Below are 22,442 nucleotides of genomic sequence, written 5' to 3'. Positions count from 1 at the left end.
TGGCGGCATCCGTGTGATTTCTATAGACCCAAATTACCACTTTATATAGGATGGACCGTGAGCTTGTAGTTTATTTAAATTAAAAGCAATAAACTTTTTCGAATCTTGTGATTTATTTCGTGGGACATTTAGTATGCCATCATCCAAGATTCAATTCTGCTTTATACAGCTTACTCAAAAGTTACGGCTTTGTTTATCTTGTCCAATTGCAATCGAAGGATTAATGTCGCAAAATCGGTCGTTTGTAGAACGTTTATAGCGTAAATCAAAACGTATTCATGCTGTAGCTAACCTATAAATATATATATACATATATGGTGTTACATGTGTCGTAGATTCGGGAAAGACTTGAAAAATAAAATTCATTTGAGCATTCAGAGTTTCGTTTTAAATAAAATACATACGTATGTAGGTATTCTCGTCTCGGAATAAATAAAAATTCCTTTGCAACGTCTGAAAATTCAAGCACAATTTATTTTTACCTTATGGCTGTGAGCCCTGCTCACGCTACCATTATACAACAGGAGACCTTTTAAGACTGGGATTTCTAGACTTAGCGATGTTAATGCACAATCTCCGTACTCTTGGGTGACGTCTACATTTTATTTTCTTGTACAGTAAAATACAGGTTTTGACCTTATAAAAGTGTAGTTAAAGAAAACTCTTCGTGGTCGTACATCGTGTGTTCAGTATGTAAATACGCAATCACTCTTAGAATAGTTGAAGCATTTCTCTCGGTATGAATAAATTTTATCTTCTTCGAGGAATATTTTTGAATAATTGTCCCGTGGAGATTCTCAATTTCATACAGACAACATTAGAGAACTCGCCGAGACCAAACGAGGCTTTGAAAATCTTAGGTGTTCTAAAGACGTTTGTGTAAGATAAATTAATTGAAATATTTTCACGGTGCGACCATATAACTTTTTACAATAAATTTCGCAGACGACGACTAAACGGCGATATTAAAGTAGTCGCAAAATGCTTAGAACCGTGCTCGACTGTACTTGATTTACTTCGCTGCACTATTTTTTTCTTCAAGTTATGATGGGTACTGAAGCTGGTTTCCATCGCAATGTGACTATCGCCACCATCCTTATCCCTTCACCGACCCACTAAACCTCAACCATACAAAACAATTAATCAATTTGGGTTTAAAACTTTAAAAAATATGCGTTAGTAACAAGCAGGTGGTCTAAAGGAAAATTAATAAAATTTATGATCATTAATACGTTGCAAATTTTCAAGTTGCAGTCCTCCCCTTTGAAGTTGATGAATATTACGTTGATCTATATTCTTTTTTCAATCGATTGTCACACTACGATTTTTTTTTGTTGTTTCTTATCCACCTGATGGTCGATCAGATATTTTTTTCCTACCTAAGCTGATAGCCTTGAGAGGCTATTTCAGTGGAACCTTAAATAGTAGGTGAGCTCACGGGGTTCAAACCTGACGACGTTGCTAACACGAACCCTAGCAAGAGCCGTGCTTTGCAGAATCTACCATCAGATCGGAAACGCAACCCACTGAGAAGATCCGGCGAGAAACTCAGTGGGCTGTGTCTGAGGGTATCCACCTGATGGTCGTCCAGAACTGAACGCTCTTGGCGACAAGACTGGTTGTCTTACCCAATCTATATTGAATGATTTAAAACAAACTAATAAAGATAAAATTGTATTTTCTGTAAAAACTTTCAATTTATGTTAAGGTCGATTAAAATACAGAACATACGTAAATTTATAACAAATCATACTTTTTCAATTTTGATCCTTTAAGTTGAAAAGGTTCACAATACTTAAGGGACTTCAAAGAAAGTTTCTCAGAGATTCTTATTTATGAAAATTTATTAGTCACGATATTTTATGCGTCAATAAATAGCTTTAATATTTTATGTATGAATTATTTAGACCGATGATATTAGCGTGATGAATATGGGGACCTACATATCTATGAATATTTTCTTAATCCAAGTCAATTTTCTTTTCCAATTTAAGTTGGATTATAAATTAATATATGATTCCTAACATATAGGTATATTTCCAAATAAGAAAGCCCAAGTTGAAATAATACTGACAGAAGTAGTGGTAGGACTTCTTGTGAGTCCGCACGGGTAGGTATCACCACCCCTCCTATTTCTGCCGTGAAGCAGTAATGCGTTTCGGTTTGAAGGGTGGGAGGAAGACCTGAGAGACTATACTGAGACATTAGAACTTATATCTCAAGGTGGGTGGCGCATTTACGTTGTAGATGTCTATGGGCTCCAGTAACCACTTAACACCAGGTGGGCTGTGAGCTCATCCTCCTATCTAAGCAATAAAAAAAATCATGGTCCCGACAACTTTACACATCAAGATTTGTTTCAAACAAGCTGTCAACTACAAGAACAAAATACAAATTGACGCGGCACAGTGGCTGGTCTTAAAACACATCCAGAACTTCTCTTATACCTTCAGCACGCACCAGGGGGTCCCATCCCTAATTACAGCTCGCTTCCACTCGCCAACTGCGTCACACTAGATGCAGTAATTGTAAGTGGATAAGGACTCAGTCAGCGGTGTCTTCTTCCATAAAGCGGCGCAGCTGTCATGACTTGAAGTTGGCCAAAATTGGCGACTGATAGCAGTGATAAGTCAGGCCCTGAATCAAGACGAGTACACACTGTCTCTTCGATGTGAAGGACAGTGTGTACAGTGTGTGTGCTTCATTGCAGCTAGTAAAGGGAAATAGATGGATTAAGTACCTTAGGTCCAAAGAGCATCTCAGTCAGACATAACACGAGATATCTGTAATAACTGCTGCCAGTTTATAAGGGCTGGGTCTATTGAATGATCTAGTTTTCTCTTCCGGTTTGATCATGACGTGGTTCGTCATAGATCAGGTCCACAACGGTTCCATCTGCGCGAAGACTCGTCTTTGGTTCTTACGACAAGTCACGTACTACACTTAGTTGTAGAGTACGACAATGTCATTGGAACTTGACAACAAACGCTCAAAACGGCCATGAACGAAAGCTTTAAAAGAATTTTTGCCAATCCTTAAAGTTACGAGTATCATTTTCACGGTTCGGAGCTTTTCAGATCAGCCATTTACCAATCCAGTAGGCATTTAAATAATGTTCGTTTTATTGAAATACCTTTCCCAAATATTTTGAATATTTTAAACTAATTAATTTATTCTCGGAAAATTAAGTTGAACAAAGTTAAAATTACTAGTAATTATAATTCGGTGTTTGCTGAAGCAAGAACACGCTTAGTTATGAAATCAAAACAAATTGATCGTTTATATTGAGAACATTAAAATAATTTCAACAGATTAACGTTAGATAAACAGAAGATGAACCTAAATAATTATTATGCATTAATTAATCTTGACAGAATCTAATTTGACATAATATACTATGTACTGAATTTATAGACATTCTAATCGCTATGTATGTATAAAAAACGAGAAATTATACCGTAAAAGAAGTTTTAATCATGTCTATAAATCGCGAAAAATGAAAAAACTACTATATTGAGATACTATGTTTGATATATCTTAAAGTATTTTAGCGTATTTATCATGTTTTGGTTTTGTGTGATTTTAGAGTCCTAAACGGTAATCGCTAAAACTATTCATTTTTAAACCTCAAACATTTCATGTCTTTATTAAAGAAAGCATTATAAAATAAACAAAATTGCTTTTAACAACGTGTCACATTTTCCGTAAGGCTCATAGAATTTTCATAAAACATTAAACAATGCCCGTCATGTAAACAATATCACGGCATTAATGGAAATTGATTCAAGACTTGGCGTTTCGATTTTTCAAAGAGCTTCCAACCCAATCTATTTCTTCTTCTTCCTATTCGTACACTCTTGACAAAGTGGTCGTGGTCATGCATCAGTCGGATCCTGAACCAATCTATTTATTGAACATAAATATACATTTTATGTGTGTTGGGAATTCAATTTCTCAACTGTGAATCTATCGATCTTCCACCAAATAATAAAATAACTTTGTGTACAATAAATTAAAAATTATTACTTTAATTAACATCACACTTTCCGTTGATTTTACAATTGGTACAAATGCGTCATTTTTCGTTTTCCCAATTTGCTTTAATGATATAGATTTCACTCTCTATATATTTGAGCAAAATTCGATTTTATTTGCTGATAAATACACATTTGGTGGGAAGAAATTTTGTCTAAACTATTTTAGTTATTGGTCGACTATTCGTAAATGAATTAGGAATCTAATTTTGATTGACCGGTGATTCGATATCGGTTACCAGACTTAAGAAAAACATACCCGAGACGAAAAAATAACAATTCCCCCTACTCTATCCCACTACTCTTAAAGTTTGTAGCAGAAATTTCGTTTTCGATTCAGAGATTTGATGTAAAATTGCAATACGTTGCTACTTAGTTTAACTTTTCACTCTTTATACGTTGAATTCGGACTAGCTAAGCTCGTTCAAAGAAAACTTCGCTGCTCTATACATGTTAAAATTAGTTCATTAAATGTTCACAGCTTTCTGTACTTTTGCTATTTATTTAGCGAGAGCTGAGCTAAGAATAAACTCGTGCTAACGCTAATGAGAAACTTAATATTCTTAGAAGCGAATGTTTAATAAAAGAAGATAGTATTCCTCAGTCTTTGTAGTGTCAGTGCGAGCAATGAAATTGCTCACAGACGAGAAGAACTATAAACAAATCAAAGCAAGGTTTCACTTTACAAAGCAATGGCATTCGTACTCGCACTGGTGTTATTAAAAGCAGCGTTTAATTTGGATGTTAAGGAACTCACTCATTTTAGCTCTATAAGTTGTTATTAAAAAATTATCAACTGCTGAAAATATGTAAAATTTCAAAGAAATCTAGGAGGATTTAAAAAAAAAAATGTGTGCGTGTACTAGTGTACACACGTAAGAAGTGAAACTTGTTTATGGCCTTATTTTTCGAAAAATGATCTACATGCAACTTTCTAGAAATTGGTTAAATAAAGTTAAATTAGATAAAGTTTAAACAAAAGGATTTTATTATCATAGACATGAATACAAAAAAGTTAAATTAGATAAAGTTTAAACAAAAGGATTTTATTATCATAGACATGAATACAAAAAAGATGGCGCGTAACGGAAAAATGTGACGCGTAACCGAAAAATGTGACGGTAAATTTTTTTCCAACGCCGATAAGGAAGTTTCACTTCAAAAATGAAATAAATTTAATGAAATTAGCATAAGAACTTCATATTTTATTATCATTTATGACGTGCCATTTTAATTTCTATCGTTTCGTTGTTCTATTGACTATTGATTGAGTTATTTTCCGCTGGGGCGGATTGGGTTTCTAACTGAATTTTAGTTAAAGAGTGGCGTAAGAGATCTGCATATTATACTTGTCAGGATCTCATGAGTGTTCTTTTGTTACCCGTAACACAGGATAAATCGTAGTACCTAATGACCGTTGAACTTAAATGTCATTGAATTAACATTGATTAGCATTTCGCAGTATCAGCATATTGTCACGTGTATACTATAAAAATATAAAGAAACTAAATGACGAGAAATAATAAAATATTAGTTAATTAAGTTAAAAAAGGAAAACTTAATGAAGTTTTTTACGAATGGAGCACAAACAGCATGCAAATAAAATTAAAACATCAACAGCAACTTTTCAAACGGAGTATTTATTTCATGCTTTGCTTGCAAGCGAGTTTTTAATAGCACCCTAACTTTGTATGCAGTGCATATTTCCGTAAACGCGCTTTTAAAAATTGCTATTCAGAATAGTTTAGTTTCAGAACATCAGACACGGCATTCTATTGTTATCATGCATCATCGTAGTGCCATTCGTAGCAATTCGTAGCATTTCGTAGCATTTCGCAGTCAGTCTCCCTACATTGTTTTCTCACAGTGTATTAATTGGCCAATTAACTCTCTCAAATTGGCTCGTACAATGATCAACGTATTCCGAAGAAGTTCGTCTTCTCTCTTAGTTGAACTAAGCAAACAAGATCGCCTAGCTGGTGTTCAGCCTTAGTTCATAGATATTGCAATATCGATGACACCGCTGAGATTGAATCATATTAAATCCATCCTAAGTACATAATTGGGTGATTTTCGTACTTAACCGCGCAGGTGAATGATCTTCTTCTTCTTCTTTTTCTCCACCTTATTCCACTAAGTGGAGTCGGCACGGCTATTTTTTCTCTTCCATTCTCTTCTATCAACCGTCATCTCAACACTCACTCCTCTCTCTCTCATATCGTCCATGTCTTCTTCGGTCGACCTCTTCCCCCTCTACCTTGCACTACCATTTCCATAAATCTCCTAGCCACATGCATCTTCTCTCCAGGCATCACATGTCCATACCACGCTAACCGTCCGCTCTTTAATTTGTTGATTACCGGGGCTACTTTCAAACTTCCTTTGATATTACTCATAGGTGAACGATCTTCATAGCTTCATATTGTTGATGCTTATAAATGTATCATGATTATATTATATCTATCCATAATTATTCGACATTTTTTTCCGTAAAATTGATAAAAAAAAAATTTTTTAAATCAAGCTCTTACGCGCTTTAATTTTTATTTTAACAAACCTTTAATAGGTTAGCCTTAAAAAAATTATATAGGTTTTAAATGATAGGCGGAAAAAGTTTACATAATACAGTTAAAAAACGTATAATTTCAATGATAACAGAGTTAGTTACCACTAGAACGAATATTTAAAGATGTTTTATAAATAAGATATATTTGGCTAAGAAAAAATTTCTTCTCTTTAGAAATATATGCATTAGAGCATTAGTCACCAGGTGTACTCATAGCGAGTGAAGCGATACCGATGTTCTAATTCGGAACTCGGATACAAATTTTTGTAATGAAATAAATACTCATATCATGTTTACGAATAGGACTTCCAGGATAAATGAATAATATCGTTTAAATATTTTGGTTTAAATATCAAACCAACAAAAATTATAATTTTCGTATTTTTTATACAATCGATACAGACTTCAAGTCTCAAGTTAACAGCATTCACCACAAGGTTTTTATGTGATCCAAGAAGCACTCGACGTCAGTACCGCGATGAGCTTGTTCATCATCATCATAATCATCAGCCTTTATCTGCCCACTACTGAACATAGAGCCAAGCCGCTGCCTACCGTTGAGTACTCTCCACAAGCCTTGTTTAAAGAAGGACAAGTCATAGCGTTCGGGATACTCTGTCAATTCCAAAGACGGATGGTACGTGGCAAAAACGATCTCTGGAAACGCACTGTGGATGATCGCAGTGGCTCCAGATAGTACAGATGAACTCTACTCTGGTGGCAGGCGGTGCGATAGTAAAAACGTTATTAAAGGTTAACATGCGCGCTCAACTAACTAATGACAATGAATAAATTTAATTCTGTATCTAAAATGAAACTAACGAACAACATCACTTCGTTCAGTACTTAATTTAAAAAAATCCGAACATTATTCTCGCGAAGGCCCCGGCGTTTCGTGTCTCTTTCACTAACACAGAGATACGCCGAAGCTCTGTCTCATTTAATTAGATCCCGTGTTCCCCAAAATGTACCGATAATGTTTCAGTTACGAAGCGGGAAGATGAAAAAGAAAAATGTATTTCTCTTTGGAAATTCCGATAATACTATGAGATTTTCATTGATTTTGTTTATAATTTGATTTCAAAAGCGGCGTCGTAACGGGCTTCGATTATCAATCTCGATCTAAATATAATAAAAATGAGAAAAAATATAAGTAAAAATGAATGTGAAACACAGAAAATTTTCAGAATTTTGTCATTTTCTTCAGATACTTTAGAACGGTTGTGGAAACTGTTACACTATTACTATGGATCGGTTCACCGTACAAGGTCGCTCGCGGTAGTCCTGTGTGCTTAGTGTGAAGTTTTTAACGTTCTCGATAGCGTAAAAGTTAGCTCATATTTGTATGGAATGGGATCGTTTGCCTATGTTTGCCGCTAGAGGTGCTGTTCCAACTGCATACAAAATTGGGCACCTTGAGATATAAGTTCTAAGGTCTCAGTATAGTTACAACGGCTGCCCCACCCTTCAAACCGAAACGCATTACTGCTTCACGGCTGAAATAGGCAGGGAGGTGGTACCTACCCGTGCGGACTCACAAGAGTTCCTACCACCAGTAATTAAAAAAAGTTTTCAACGTTCTCGATAGCGTAATAGTTAACTTATATTTGTATGATGTTAAAACAGCGCCCCTAGCGGCAAACCTAGGTAAATGTTCCAAATCCATACAAATTTGAGTTAACTTTTACGCTATCGTGAACGTTAAAAAACTCGCACTAAGCACACTGAACGCAGTCACAATAATATTACTTTTGTTACATACATTTTTGTTCAGGTTTCGATCGATAATACTTCAAGCATCCTCAACAGGAACTCTATTGAGCGTCTATTTTCCTATTATCTGGTGCTCGTAAGGTCTTCGTCGCGGCCGCTTAAAGATGCCTTCAGAAGATTAAAGCTGCAAACATTATGAAGCTTTCGGATCTAGCTAAGCTATATTGATGTTAGCTGGTTTCAATAGAGGTTCGACAGATGAAAGCATATTGTAGTCTTCAGAATTTAAGTGAGGCAGCAGCCCAGTGCAGCGAATTTCTTTGTTGACTAAAGTATAATGGATCTCTTATACCTTTTTTTCCTCTCCTATACCCTATTGATGGGGCTGGTATTGAATTTCATTCGTGAGTACACGTTTTATTTAGATTATTCAGTCGATTTTACCTTTGCCCCAGTCTTATTGTGAAAAAAGCCCGGATGAGTTGTCATGCTTATAATGATGTTTTGTTTTTAAACATGTGATTATAAACTTGTTCATGAAGTCGACATTAAATCGATATTCGTGTGTAGCGCAATCCACGTTGCGATGTCTATAGAGTGCGAGAAATTCTTGACATAAAATGGACTATGAGTTCGTTTACATATCGAAAAAATTGTATTTACGGATCCGTTAACGGTCTAAAATTTGTGTAGGTGCTTAATTTCCAGTATGTATAAGTTAAATTTATTTATTTATTTATAACTTCTTATACTAGAAAGTATAAAGGCAGACTTAATGCCATAGGTATTCTCTATCAGTCTACCTTAGGGGAGTGCAGAGATGAAGCTTGTTAGGTGTAGTGTGAAGGTGATAAATCAATTTAAATTGTGATTTATAAATTAATAAGTTATTATTGATTGTTGATTGATTGATATTAGTGATTTATAAATTAATAATAACTAATTATATGATAAGTGATTTATAAATTAATAATAACTTATTAATTTATAAATCACAATGCTTATAAATTAATAAGTTCTTATCTTCATCGTAACTACTTCTACTTTTATCAATCAATTATTAATACTGTTAAATTTGTTTTGAGCTCCAGAGATGTAGTACTTACAAGAAACACTCATAAAAAATTCATAACAACGCTTCGTCAAGTTACTTAGCCGTTAAGATCTCATAATGCGTATTTAAGGCATTATAAAATCAAAAAATTATGCACGAGATAATAACTAAGTTTGCTTACTTTCAGCACTTGAAGTGAACTTTATTGTAGAGTTATTCCAAACGAATATCTTAATATCTAATTTTAAGATTGTGAGAAACATATTTTTAGGTTGATTATTTCCAGTTTTTAATTGAATTCAGAATTTCTAATAAACAGATTAAGAACGTCGTACAAATGATTAATAAAACTCTTCAGGCGCATCTCTTTATGTGACAACCCTAGATTCGAGTGCCTAAAATTAAATATTCGATTGCTCTGCGAGTTGAATATGAAATTATTCTGTGCATTTAAAGAGGCCGTAAATCGTAGCCATTGTGACCTGTTATGAAAAGAAAGAATATTAAATTAGCTTAGACGTCTCAAGCGAATTATCGTTCTATTAGTATAAATTTAAGGTTTCAAGTCATATGAGCTACCGAAATTGCTTAAAAATAAGTGGATATAGCAGTTTTTCATCATTTTATTTGAACGTAAACATTCGTCTAGAATACAATCTATACATATAAATAAAATTGGAGTGTCTGTTTGTAATATTGAAATAAACGCTTTTTACTACATGCATATGAATATATATACGGTACATACACCAAAATATTTTTTTTTACAATTTTTGTCTGTCTGTCTGTTTGTTCCGGCTAATATCTGGAACGGCTGGACCGATTTTGACGAGACTTTCACTGATAGGTAGCTGATGATATAAGGAGTAACTTAGGCTACTTTTTTAGACTAGCTTCGCCCCGCGGGTTCACCTGCGGTACAACAATAATCGCGGGACTCAGCTATCAATAATAAAATTTAACGTTTCCGAAGCGAAGGTTTGAAGGTTCCGAAGGTTTGCGCGTTCACTGCGAAGAAGGACCCTTTTGTCATGGCGCCGGAATTTCAAGGAGTATCCCCGCAGCTTTCCGCGAGTATCGGGATTCTGGGGGTCGATATTTCGAGCGATGTCCAGTTTCGAAGTCATTTGGAAGGTAAAGCCAAATTAGCCTCTCAAATGTTGGGAGTCCTCAACAAAGCGAAGCGGTATTTCACGCCTGGACAGAGACTTGCGCTTTATAAAGCGCAGGTCCGACCTCGCGTGGAGTACTGCTCTCACCTCTGGGCCGGGGCTCCCAAATACCAGCTACTTCCGTTTGACTCCATACAGAAACGGGCTGTTCGGATGGTCGATAGTCCTGCTCTCGCGGATCGCTTGGAATCTCTGGCTCTGCGGAGGGACTTCAGTTCTCTCTGTGTTTTATACCGTATGGTCCACGGGGAATGCTCTGAGGAATTATTCGAGAGGATCCCCTCATCTCCTTTTTATCATCGCACCTCCCGCCATCAGAGCAGAGTTCATCCATATTATCTGGAACCGCTGCGTTCATCGACAGTGCGTTTCCAAAGATCTTTTTTGCCACGTACCATCCGGCTTTAGAATGAACTCCCCTCCACGGTGTTTTCCGAGCGCTATGACATGTCCTTCTTCAAACGAAGCTTGAAGGCAGCGGCTTGGCTCTGCCCTTGGTATTGCTGACGTCAATGAGCGACGGTGACCACTTACCATCAGGTGGGCCGTATGCTCGTCTGCCTACAATGGCAATAAAAAGATAAAAAAAAAGCGAAGCGAGGGCGGGTCGCTAGTTAAACGTAAAATTTGAACAATTCGATTGTTTTCAAATACTCCGACATTATCTGCGACAGCGTCACTTTCGCCTCTCACAGAAACGGACCCAAGTAAACCTCCGTGCGACGAGTTCATAATTTATTAATTTGTATAAGGTGTGATTCCCTTAAGTCCAGACGATCTCGGCTACCTGAACAAGAATTAATTCCGCACCGGCCTTTGTTCGTTTTGATGGAAAATCTCAATGTCACAACAAACAAGCTTTACAAATATCGCACGTTTACAAATTAGAGTTTAACTACGCTTTATTTTAATAGGCCCAAAGTAAAATATACATTTTGATTTGCTGTTTTCGCGCTGTGTCGTGTAGGATTAGTAAGAAAATCTGAGAGGCGACAACACAAATGTGGCTTACGTCCTCGAATATGGATTACAATGGCGCCTATTACAAACTACAATATTGCTTTTTAGCAGCTACATGCAGCATGTCGATACCCGCTCGTAAAGGTTTGGTACGAACTATAATCTTGATACTTAATATCAATTAGGCTATGTAGGACTAAATAAATGTAAAAATAATACTCCACAAGTAGGAATAAAAAAAAAACCTAAACGCAAATGGGGCGTATAATAAGCTAATGATAGCACCGGAGCTAAGTATGGATATTCCCCTATAGAAGTTTTCATTATCTTGATACTTAATATCAATTAGGCTATGTAAAACTAAATATATGTAAAAATAATACTCCACAAGTAGGAATAAAAAAAAAACGTAAACGCAAATGGGGCGTATAATAAGCTAATGATAGCACCGGAGCTAAGTATGGATATTCCCCTATAGAAGTTTTCAACGAGAAAAGTTCCGTACAAAGGCTTGTGGTGCCGCTAAACTTGGTAGTCGGTTAGCTCAAGAATTGCGATTGCTCGTTCCCAACAATTCATTATGAAATACGTCTTCGGACAAGTATTTGACATTCGATGGAGTATCCTGAATGTGTACTAGAATGTACATTAATTAGATTGATTTATACCCAAAGAAAAAATATAAAAAACTCATAGATATATGTACAATTTATTGCAAAAATTGCAAAATTAAAATTGAATATTTCAAAATGACGACCAGCCGCTGTCCTTTTTCGTCACTTATTTGAATTTCAAATTCAATAAAATTCTGAACGTTGAAACACGATCGCTGAATGTCAAAGTTTTAACCGCTGAAACTTTTTCAGAGGATTTAACACAATTACGTTTTACCAAGCAATAAAATTTTAATATAACCGGATAATGGCATCCTAGAGATTTTTTAGATGTATAAAGTCAACACAGATTGATCATTTAAGTATACATAATGGGAAGGTCATAACGTTACGTATACTTATAAATAGCCATAATTATGGTTTAACGATATTTTTTTTAATTAAATTATTGCTTATGTGGCTGGACGAGCTCACAGCCCACCTGGTGTTAAGTGGTTACTGGAGCCCATAGACAGCTTCGACGTTAATGCGCACCCACCTTGAGATAGTTTGTAGGTCTCAAGTATAGTTACAACGGCTGCCTCACCCTTCAAACCGAAACGCATTACTGCTTCATGGCAGAAATAGGCAGTTTGATTGTTCCACTGTGAATACATAATTAAATGCTATTCAACAATTGTTCATTTAAATGCTAATTGTTCGTCTGCTTTTGCAATACTTCTTATATTACTTCCTTTATATTTTATGGAAAATTGTGTAACTATAGTTTTCTGTCACAGGTCATTGACAAAATGCCAATCATCCAGTCGTGTTGCTGCTGGCGAAGCCTCCGCCGAGGTTGCTATGCTGCCGCTATATATACTATGGTAAATACATCTTATATTATGCTTAGCACGTTGACGCCGGAATATCTAGTAGATATTCCGGCGATATTATATCTAGTAATTCCGCCGGAATATCTAGTAGACTCTGGGAAAGACGAATCCGAAGATACTGAGAATGAATCTATTTCTAATCTAAGAGACTTCATAACTAAAATATAAACCAAAAGAAGGCAAAGTTAGGCAATCCAGGCGCTTAGTCACAGAAATCGACGTAATAACTTCAGTGCGCCGCGTAGAGCACCGGTGACCTACGCGGCAGGGTTAATAAAATTTATTTACTATCTTATATTAAATAGGCTATTCAAATGAGGCATTAGTAAAAAGCTTTCATAGTTTTGTAATGATTCAAGGACATAGCCCTGAGTCTATTTTTTTCACTCTTTTCTATTAGATATTTGGCAGTCAGTATTTGCTCTTGTGTTAATTTATCATAAATAGATATTTTTAGATAGATTGTGAAATAGGTATTCGTTTATCGATATTGACAGAATTTAAGGCGTAACGGGCTACCCTGGTAGTAAAGACTAAAGTGTTTAGTGCGCTTGAATATTCAAGATGTACCGACCCTTGTGTTTGTCGAAGCATTGGCTCGCCTAAACCATGGCGTCACACCTTTGTGCCGTGCAGGCACTACAAACTAAATGTATACATATATGCTTTTATAGTATTATGCTTCTCGAAATAGAACGGCTTGTAATAAATTACGTGGCGCTTGGGTAATATGTTTTTTTTGTGGGAAATTTATATCCCCACTTTTGTTTTCTTATTAAATTTAAGTAGGATACAATAGCGTACATATACATACCAAATAATTACATTAGCATAATAGATAGGTTTTGATTAATATAGCGATATTTTATGTTATTAACCAACAATAACATTGATAACTTATTTTGAGCATACATCCGAAGAATATTTTGCGGTGATCTTACCATATCCTTACCACCATAATTTGTTACCAGAACAGAGTTCTTCCCTACTATATAGAAACACCGCGTCATCCGCAATGGCTTTTCAAAAATCTATTAACTTCTCTCCACCGATTTCCCGATGTGCTATGACAAATGACATTGAGAAGCATATGGAGAAGATTTTCAAGACAAGATTCCTCGGCTATAGCCTATAGATTAGCTATTCCTCTACCAATTGCTTTTATAAAATATGGTTATCTCTTACCATCAGATCAACCCTTTGAACACCTTTGAAAACCTTTGTAGGGTACAACTTTGAAAACCGTTAAATATTATTATAGGTAATGAAAATTTCTTGATTTATTTAATATGATGGGCAATTTCCGATACAATATTTAATGTACATATAAACATTCAAAATAAGTCTAAAACTGTCCACATTCTCTTGATCCATTCACATTATGATTCAACAAAGATGTTCGCGATCATAGGAACCAAATTATTACTTCTAAAAACCTTTTTATACCTTCATTAATCTGATATAACGATACAGTATAAAGCGTGGTAGAGAGGCGCGTAAAGATAGCGAATAATATTTTTTCGCTTCATAATTTATTTGAAACTGAATGATAGGGCAGCCACATAATTGACAGCACTCTTTTTACTGGAGAATTCGTCGTTTTTTTAAAAGAAGAAGACATAATTCTTAATTAAATACTATTTTATTAAAGTCACAACCAAGTAGTAGAGATACAAAGACCCCTTGAAAGTTGATGTTTCATAATTGCATTGCTATAACGTTTATCATTAAATATATTTGTCTTATTTCAGCATCATACGTTCTTTTAAGTGCCAGAATCATGGATCGCTCTTTTGGTCTTTTTAGTTTTCAAATTATGATTATTCAAAAATTTATCAGCCAGTATTATTTGTCATCAATGCAGAGATTAAACCGCGGAGCATTGAAAACTCGGCAGTCGATACTTTTTATTTTATTGGCCGTGTGGTTTAATATTATTGAGCTTCGTTTATAGTTTTCCAATTAATTTTTTGACTTAACATTTTTCTCCACCAGATATACTTCTCCATCACGATAGTCACAATGGGACATTTTATAGACATGGAACAGAGATACCTCAACGGCGACCTGATGGAACCAGAATCTGAGAGTTTCCTGGAACCGGATAAGATAACACCGAGTGAGTTTAAATTTTAAATTGCATTCTAAAACTAGCTTTATAGAGAAGCCAGTAAAAGGGACTTCTGTTGTATTTACCGTATTATTTCTCTTTTTTTTAGTGCTTTTGTAGGTACATTAGCATACGACCCACCTGATGGTGAGCTTATGGACGGAAAAGCCATTTGAAGAGGGTCATGTCATAACGCTCAGGAAAGTGAGATTGTTTTATTGATTCGATTGGGTTTGGAATTGGGATTAGATAAGGTTTAACAGTTGTTCCGAGTCTTTAATTAAAAGGCATGGTGCCTAATCGTGGGACTTACAAACCATCAGTAAAAAATGTTCCAAAGATCTAAACTACCTACTTCGTCATTAAATTTATTGTCTATTTCGAAGCTTAGATTGCGATATAAAACCGCGATGACAAATGCCGTCTCTTATAATGAAAATATTCGGTAAAGTGTGAAGCATTTAGCTGTTATGTGTTAGTAAGTGTGGGAAATTTCATACTCCTCTTCGTGCAATTTTCATAAAAAGGGGTACAAAGTTTTTGCTTCACGTATTAATACATAGATATAGGCTATAAAGCTAATATAAATCTGCACACTTAAAAATGTAACAGAGTCTTTGGCTGTCTGTGTGCGCGTTTCAGCGCGATAGCTTCCATTTTTGCACGAACCTTGTTTGGATTTGGGTATAACTAACGTATTTTTTTTTTTTTTATTAATATTATCATTTCACAGATCAGAATATAAACCAATCTCTCGATTTAGAAGATCGTGTACCTTAAACATTATTGATTTCTATAAAGAATACTACCTACGGTCGCATATTATTATACGCCAATTTACAAACGGGAACACAAATTTAAAAGAAATAATAGTTTTTTGAATAGATTCATATCATACACAAAAAATTTACGTGAAACATAAGCATACGGAAGCTAGGAGGCTTCCGGTAAAATTCGATTTCTCATTTTTCACCATAAACAATTGATGACGAAGATATTCACATTTCCTCGTTCAGGAACAGGCTTCAATAAATTAAGTAACACAATACCTCGCACGTCGGTCGTTTTAAAACACGAAAACCGTGGTCGGTTAATATTTTAAAGTACGAATAGCACAGAGCGAAGCACTTTATTTGGTATCATAGCGTATTTTTCATGTATCGAATATCGTTTGTATTAAATCAACTTAAATTGAAAGTTTATTTTCGCTTGTTTCAGTTTTTTTTTTTCTTCTAGTATTAGTATTCATAGTATTCCACTTGCTTTGAATTGAAACATAATCAACGATTCTGGTTTCACAAAGCTTGAAAATGTGTTGTATTGACGTAGCTGAGCAATCTGTCTCAAGGCTCACTTACATTGCTGTACGTATATACGTTCAAGATCTTCACAGCGTGAAACGAAACGCATATCCCTATTCTTTATATTATCTGTGCACTCTTCACTCAATCACGAATTTGGAACTTTTTGGCGGGAACGCGAGGAATGAAGTTGTGTGATTTGGTTTATTTTGTCTATTTAGTGTTTCTTCGGGTTTAAATGTGTAATAATGGTGGTTTATTAACTGTTTAATATCTGTGAAAGTGCACAAATGTGGGAAAATGAAACAAAGCCGCTGGACGCAACTTCTCGGGATCCTCCAAAAAGTCCACTGAAAAAATCTTAGTACCGGTAAAATGGGGCGATTAGGGATTGAAAGGCGAATCGGGAAAAAACCGGGAAAATCTTTCGACGCTCAATATAAGTTTTATATTCGTTGCAAAATCTTCCATTTTTTTGTAGTTTAATAGTAGAATGTTGAAAGTTCACAAAACAACTCTGAATATGCATGGTAATAGCTGCTAACTTATAAAAAATCGCGTTTGAAATTAACTTCCTGTGGTGGTAATTATTTTAGTGCTAGAAACTTTGCTCTCTTTTATTTATTTGATAATAATAGAAGACGACTATGATTTATAAACGTTATTTAGTGTTTGAACCAACATATATATTAAAGGTAAGTCTCAGTTGTTATTGGTTTTAATGTATTTGATTAAATAAAAATACATGTAAAAATCTGTTGTTTTTGGGGATATTGGGGACGTGTTAGGTACAAATAACAACGAAAAAGGGGTCAATTGGGATGAGAATACGTGAAATGGAAACGACCTAAGTATAAATAGGTACCGGTTTGTAGGGTTGTCTATGTAGTTATAACAATATTTTTTAAATTTGTTGGTAAAAATCTGGTTTATCGAAGCGAAATTGAGAATAAGTCTTTATTTGAAATAGATAAGCAATTTAATATAAGTAAGTCGATTTTGCAGAGATATGTAACAAGATCAATGAAATCTCAAGGTGGACAAAAATGTCTAAGTAATACATAATAAAATATTTAATATTTGTTCAGAGTGGGGGTGAGTATTCATCTGATTAATCCATGGAATAACCGACACACCTACTCTCTTAACCCAGATAGAAATATCAGCCCCTAAGTACTTACCAAGAACGGAGAAATATAAACCGTTTCTAAGAAAGCCCACTATATATGTATAAATATATATATATGTCGTGGATAACGACTTTTAGTTGTCGTGGATAACGACTTTTAGTAATATTAAGACGGTGGTTTTGATTATTATTTTAAATGATGAAATGTTGTTTTGATAAATATCACAAAACGAAGGGTAGACTACGTAACGCCACAGTATAAAATGGCGGTACGTGGACAGAGTCGTGGCGTTCCGTGTCAGACAGTAATTCCGTCCGTCTCAGTCAGTGAGTCTCTGTCAGTCAGTCAGTCGGTCAGTCGGTCTGTCGGTATATGCAACGAAACTGTCGGTTTACCCTGTCATTGTGAAAGTTGTGTGTGTTGAGTTTCAATAATTATTATTGAAAAGTCTTATTGACTAAACTGAGTTCAATCGAATACGAGCGATGACGGAACCTACCGCTCAGCCATCCCTGACGTGTGCTGACATATATATATATTGTTGTTACTGCACTGTCGATTGCACCTATAATTGAGGTGATATCTGCCATGTACTTTTGTCAGTTTTTCAATTTTTTTTATTGATGATCACTTTGTTGGTGCAACTAAATAAATAAATTAATTAAAACTATATATAAAAATAAAAGTAGTGCCAGCCCTAGCAAATTTCTCATTTCGTCCCAATTAACCGCAATTTTCGGGTAAATAGGGATTACACATATTTTTGCATTTTTTGCTTAAACTGGAATGCTAGTTGCATAATTTTAAATTAGACAACAAAGATGCCCCCAAGACTCAATCATTTTGATCCTGATATAGCATTATATACATCAACAACTACCTTAAAATTGCTCATAAAGTTGAAATTTGTCCCTAATCGCCCCATTTTACGGTACTGAGAAAAAATCTTTACTGGTGGTAGGACCTCTTGTGAGTCCGCACGGGTGGGTACCACCGCCCCGCCTATTTCTGCCGTGAAGCAGTAATGCGTTTCAGTTTGAAGGGTGGGGCAGCCGTTGTGACTATACTGAGACCTTAGAACTATATCTCAAGGTGTGTGGCGCATTTACGTTGTAGATGTCTATGGGCTCCAGTAACCACTTAACACCAGGTGGGCTGTGAGCTCGTCCACACATACAAGCAATAAAAAAAAAAAAAAAAAGTAAATGACCACCATTTTACTGAGATTATATTTCATCCCATATCATCCTATTTCATAAAAATATTATAAATATAAATTAAAATAAGACATGACTTAAAGGTCTCAGTTACCAGGTCATAAACTTCTTTAAAAAAAAGGCACGAATTTGGCGCCTTTCTTATAAAATTTCAAATATTTTATCTAATTGATATTGTCGAACTAAAATTAAATGACGTCACTCCCACAAAAGCAACTTTGTACATAATTACAAAAACCTGGACAAAATTAGCGACAGTGACTTTCTTCGCTCAAAATAATATTCAATGTTTTCAAGATGACTGCTTTAAGACAATAAGGTATTTACTCAGCATTAAACACATGTTTAATTTATTAAACACATGTAATTTTATTTTATATTCTGAAAATGCTCGCTTATTTCACCGGCTGTCTTAATTATCTTCTAAAATATAATACATTTCTGAATATTTATTTGTTGGGTGGCATATGAAGGAAAGTTTCTAGTGTTGAACCATTCACGATAGACAACGATCTTTACTGTTGGTAGAACCTCTTATGAGTCCGCACGGGCATGTACCACCACCCCGCCTATTTCTGCCGTGAAGCAGAATGCGTTTCGGTTTGAAGGGGGAGCAGCCGTTGTAACTAAGCTGAGACCTTAGAACTTATATCTCAAGGTGGGTGGCGCATTTACGTTGTAGATGTCTATGGGCTCCAGTAACCACTTAACATCAGGTGAGTAGTGAGCTCGTCCACCGATCTAAGCAATAAAAAAAAGACAATCATATTCGGACCGAAGCGACGGGGCAACACAAAGCCGCCGTCGCGTCACCCATACATGTCTTGTCGGATTCCCTGGATTCATTCTCGGCTAGCAGCGAATACGTAGGAAAAAAATTGACAATGTGCGAGTTGACTCGTGAAATCGACATAATTCATATCTTTAGCGTTATTCATAACGATTCGTAAACGGGATTTACTAGAATTAAACAAAATACAAACAATAATATAAAAGATCCTACATGTATTATGTATACTAATTAGTATGGTTAAATCTGGTACTAAAGTTTATCAAAGCGGACGCAGCTTTCTTCGAGCTTTATGTGCATATGTACTTTTGAGGGCTAAGCTTAAATCCCTTTACAATGAAATTGTTTCTCGTTTTAACGAGGGCTGTCGCCAACTTCTGCCGTGTTTTATGGTCAATTTAAGCTCTGCTATATTAGGATCGCAGTTACTTTATGGACTCAAAATTAACTTAACTATTTAATTTGATATCCACGCTGATGTTATAAAGTGTTCTGTATTAAGTATAATATTAATTCTTTGAACTTCTATCGTTCGTAATTTATTCTAAATTCGACTATGAATGTTTTGATTCAAAACAAGCTCCTATAAACATTTAGCTAGTTGTACGACGTTCAAGGTTTCCTAACCAAAGATACATTTCTCAGTGAAATATTAATTAATTTACATAATTATAAATGTTAGGGATCTTCAATTAGTAGGCGGTCTTACAAACGTCTTTGTCTTTGTACAATGTTATACGCGAGGTGAACACGTCAGAATTTAACCACTGTAAGTGTTAAAGATTACTTAGTCTGTAAATTAATTTCGATTCTCTTTGTTGTATACAGCATAAAGTATATTTTAACTTATATACATCTTATCAGACAGCTGCTGCTAAGGCTATTTCGACAATTATACATAAAAAATTAATAGCACTGTATGAGCATGCGACCTACCTATTGGAGAGTAATCAGTCAATGCGAGGACTATAGCCTAGGCGCTGCTTCAGTACATATAAGTAGTGATGGGATTTTGTATGATTCGACTACTTCGCTGATCGAACAAATTTACAGGTATATGTGATTACGTTTGTCTAACAATTGACCAAAAAAATCCATTGAAAGAGAGTCTATATGAGGGCAGCACTCTTCTATACTAATATATAAATCTACAGTAGTTTTTACGGATGTTTCGTTATAACTACTGAACCATGCATCCGATTGACTTGAAACTTAGTATCCACGTAGAAAATACACGTACTTAATAGATAGGCTAATATTATATTATATCATAATATTATATTATAATAGTGTTGGACTCCCTACACCAGTTCCTGGGGAGTTAATGATGAGAATCTTTGTGGGGGTGAGAAATAATAATGTTAATTTTAAATGCCCAGCAAAGCGGACGGGTACAGCTAGTCTCCTAATAAAACTATCGTATGCTGGCATCTAAATAATTCAATGGGTTTTTTTAAGCTATTATAATTACTAAACTAATACTTATTAAACTGATTATAATTTCTAAGCTAATCATCATCATCATCGGCCTTTATCTGCCCACTGCTGGACCTTCCCCAATGCCTTCCACATAAGCTAATATATTATCTTTATTAACAAAAATTAATCTGTCAAATGAATAGCAAAAAAACCGAAGTACATTTATTGAAATAAAGTTCGAATTTAAAATATTAAATGAGAATTACTTTTAGTTTATTACGGACTGTATTTATTATTATTTGAAAAACGAAATTAATTTCAGCTAAAACGGGCCTTGTAGAAATCATATAATTAGTTTTTCGTGAACTGTGTTAAAAAAAAAAAGTGTGTGTGTCCGCTCCGACGCACGACTGGAGTTTACTGGATATAAAAAATTAAACGAAACAATACGAGAAATAGTTCTATATTACGACAACACGATACACTACAGATTATTAACAAATTAACGAGACACAAAACAAACGACTAACAAATATATGAAAATACAATAATGAGAGAAACGCGCGATCAGTACGAGGCTTTGTGGCGGACTGCCGGCGCAGGCGCATAACGCATTTCGTGTGACATGCTAGTACGATTTTGGTCCCCATAATTTTCATACCCCGGGCCTATATATGTAAATCGATTCTAAAGGAGTAAACTCCAATAACGTGTTCAGGTTATTGAAGATTTTCATTGTGAAGTCCTTGAAAAAAATTCCTATGCATAATTATATTAATACAATGGAAATCATTAACACAATGAAATATTGCCTTTGAGAAAAGAAATAAATTACGTTAACAACATTCTTCTCTCATTTATTGAATTCGTAAGAAAATATCGTTTTCTCTAAAAAAAAATGTGTGGTGTCGTGTGACACCGGATAGAAACGAAGTTTCTTATTATAAAAATATTAATTTTAAGTTCTATTCGAGGTATAAAAAAAAATAAAACTGGAGGTTTCGCAACAACCCACGGTCATTCGGTAACTTATTGTGGTACACTTCATTCACGGTTGTTTGCGCAAACGAACGCTCTGAGATCGTGGTCAATGGATGATAAAAAAATATGTTATTTTTTGTACGTTATTACAAAGTTAAGTCTTACACTGTATGCATTACTAATAAACATCTTACGTTACGGACGTTTTTTCACGGTTAGGGTACTCCTCCGCATCGTCCCATAAGGAACTTCGTTCCAATAATTAGAACACAAACTATAATGTTTACGAGACGCCAAAACACTAGTTGGAAATTGTATTTGCCGTTTTTTAGTTTAAAAATCTCCACATTAAATGTATTATTAAAGGATAGGTGTTATTGTTAAATGTAAAAATGTATGCTTGATTGTCGTATAAATGTATCAGCGTATGCACAACGCATAGTGCAGACCCATCTTTTTGCCACTTCTATACAGAAGGATTTTTAAATATATCAAACGCTTAGTGC

The 22,442-nt window shown here is 35.1% G+C and overlaps 1 protein-coding gene across 1 annotated transcript in view; it reads left to right on the top strand.

Moving 5' to 3' along the window:
* Positions 1–22,442, top strand: part of LOC105842162 (uncharacterized) — a 126,054-nt gene that overhangs the window by 13,829 nt on the left and 89,783 nt on the right. The window contains exons 2-3 of the mRNA XM_012693510.4: positions 12,893–12,979; positions 14,984–15,107. Of these exons, the coding sequence (XP_012548964.2) occupies positions 12,905–12,979; positions 14,984–15,107 (199 nt within the window). The 5' untranslated portion in view covers positions 12,893–12,904. The remainder of the gene's footprint in view (positions 1–12,892; positions 12,980–14,983; positions 15,108–22,442) is intronic.

The sequence above is a fragment of the Bombyx mori genome, chromosome 1 (genome assembly GCF_030269925.1).
Source record: "Bombyx mori chromosome 1, ASM3026992v2".
Classification (NCBI taxonomy): domain Eukaryota; kingdom Metazoa; phylum Arthropoda; class Insecta; order Lepidoptera; family Bombycidae; genus Bombyx; species Bombyx mori.
The sequence above is the reverse complement of the archived record's forward strand: the minus strand, read 5'-3'. Positions and strand labels throughout refer to the sequence as shown.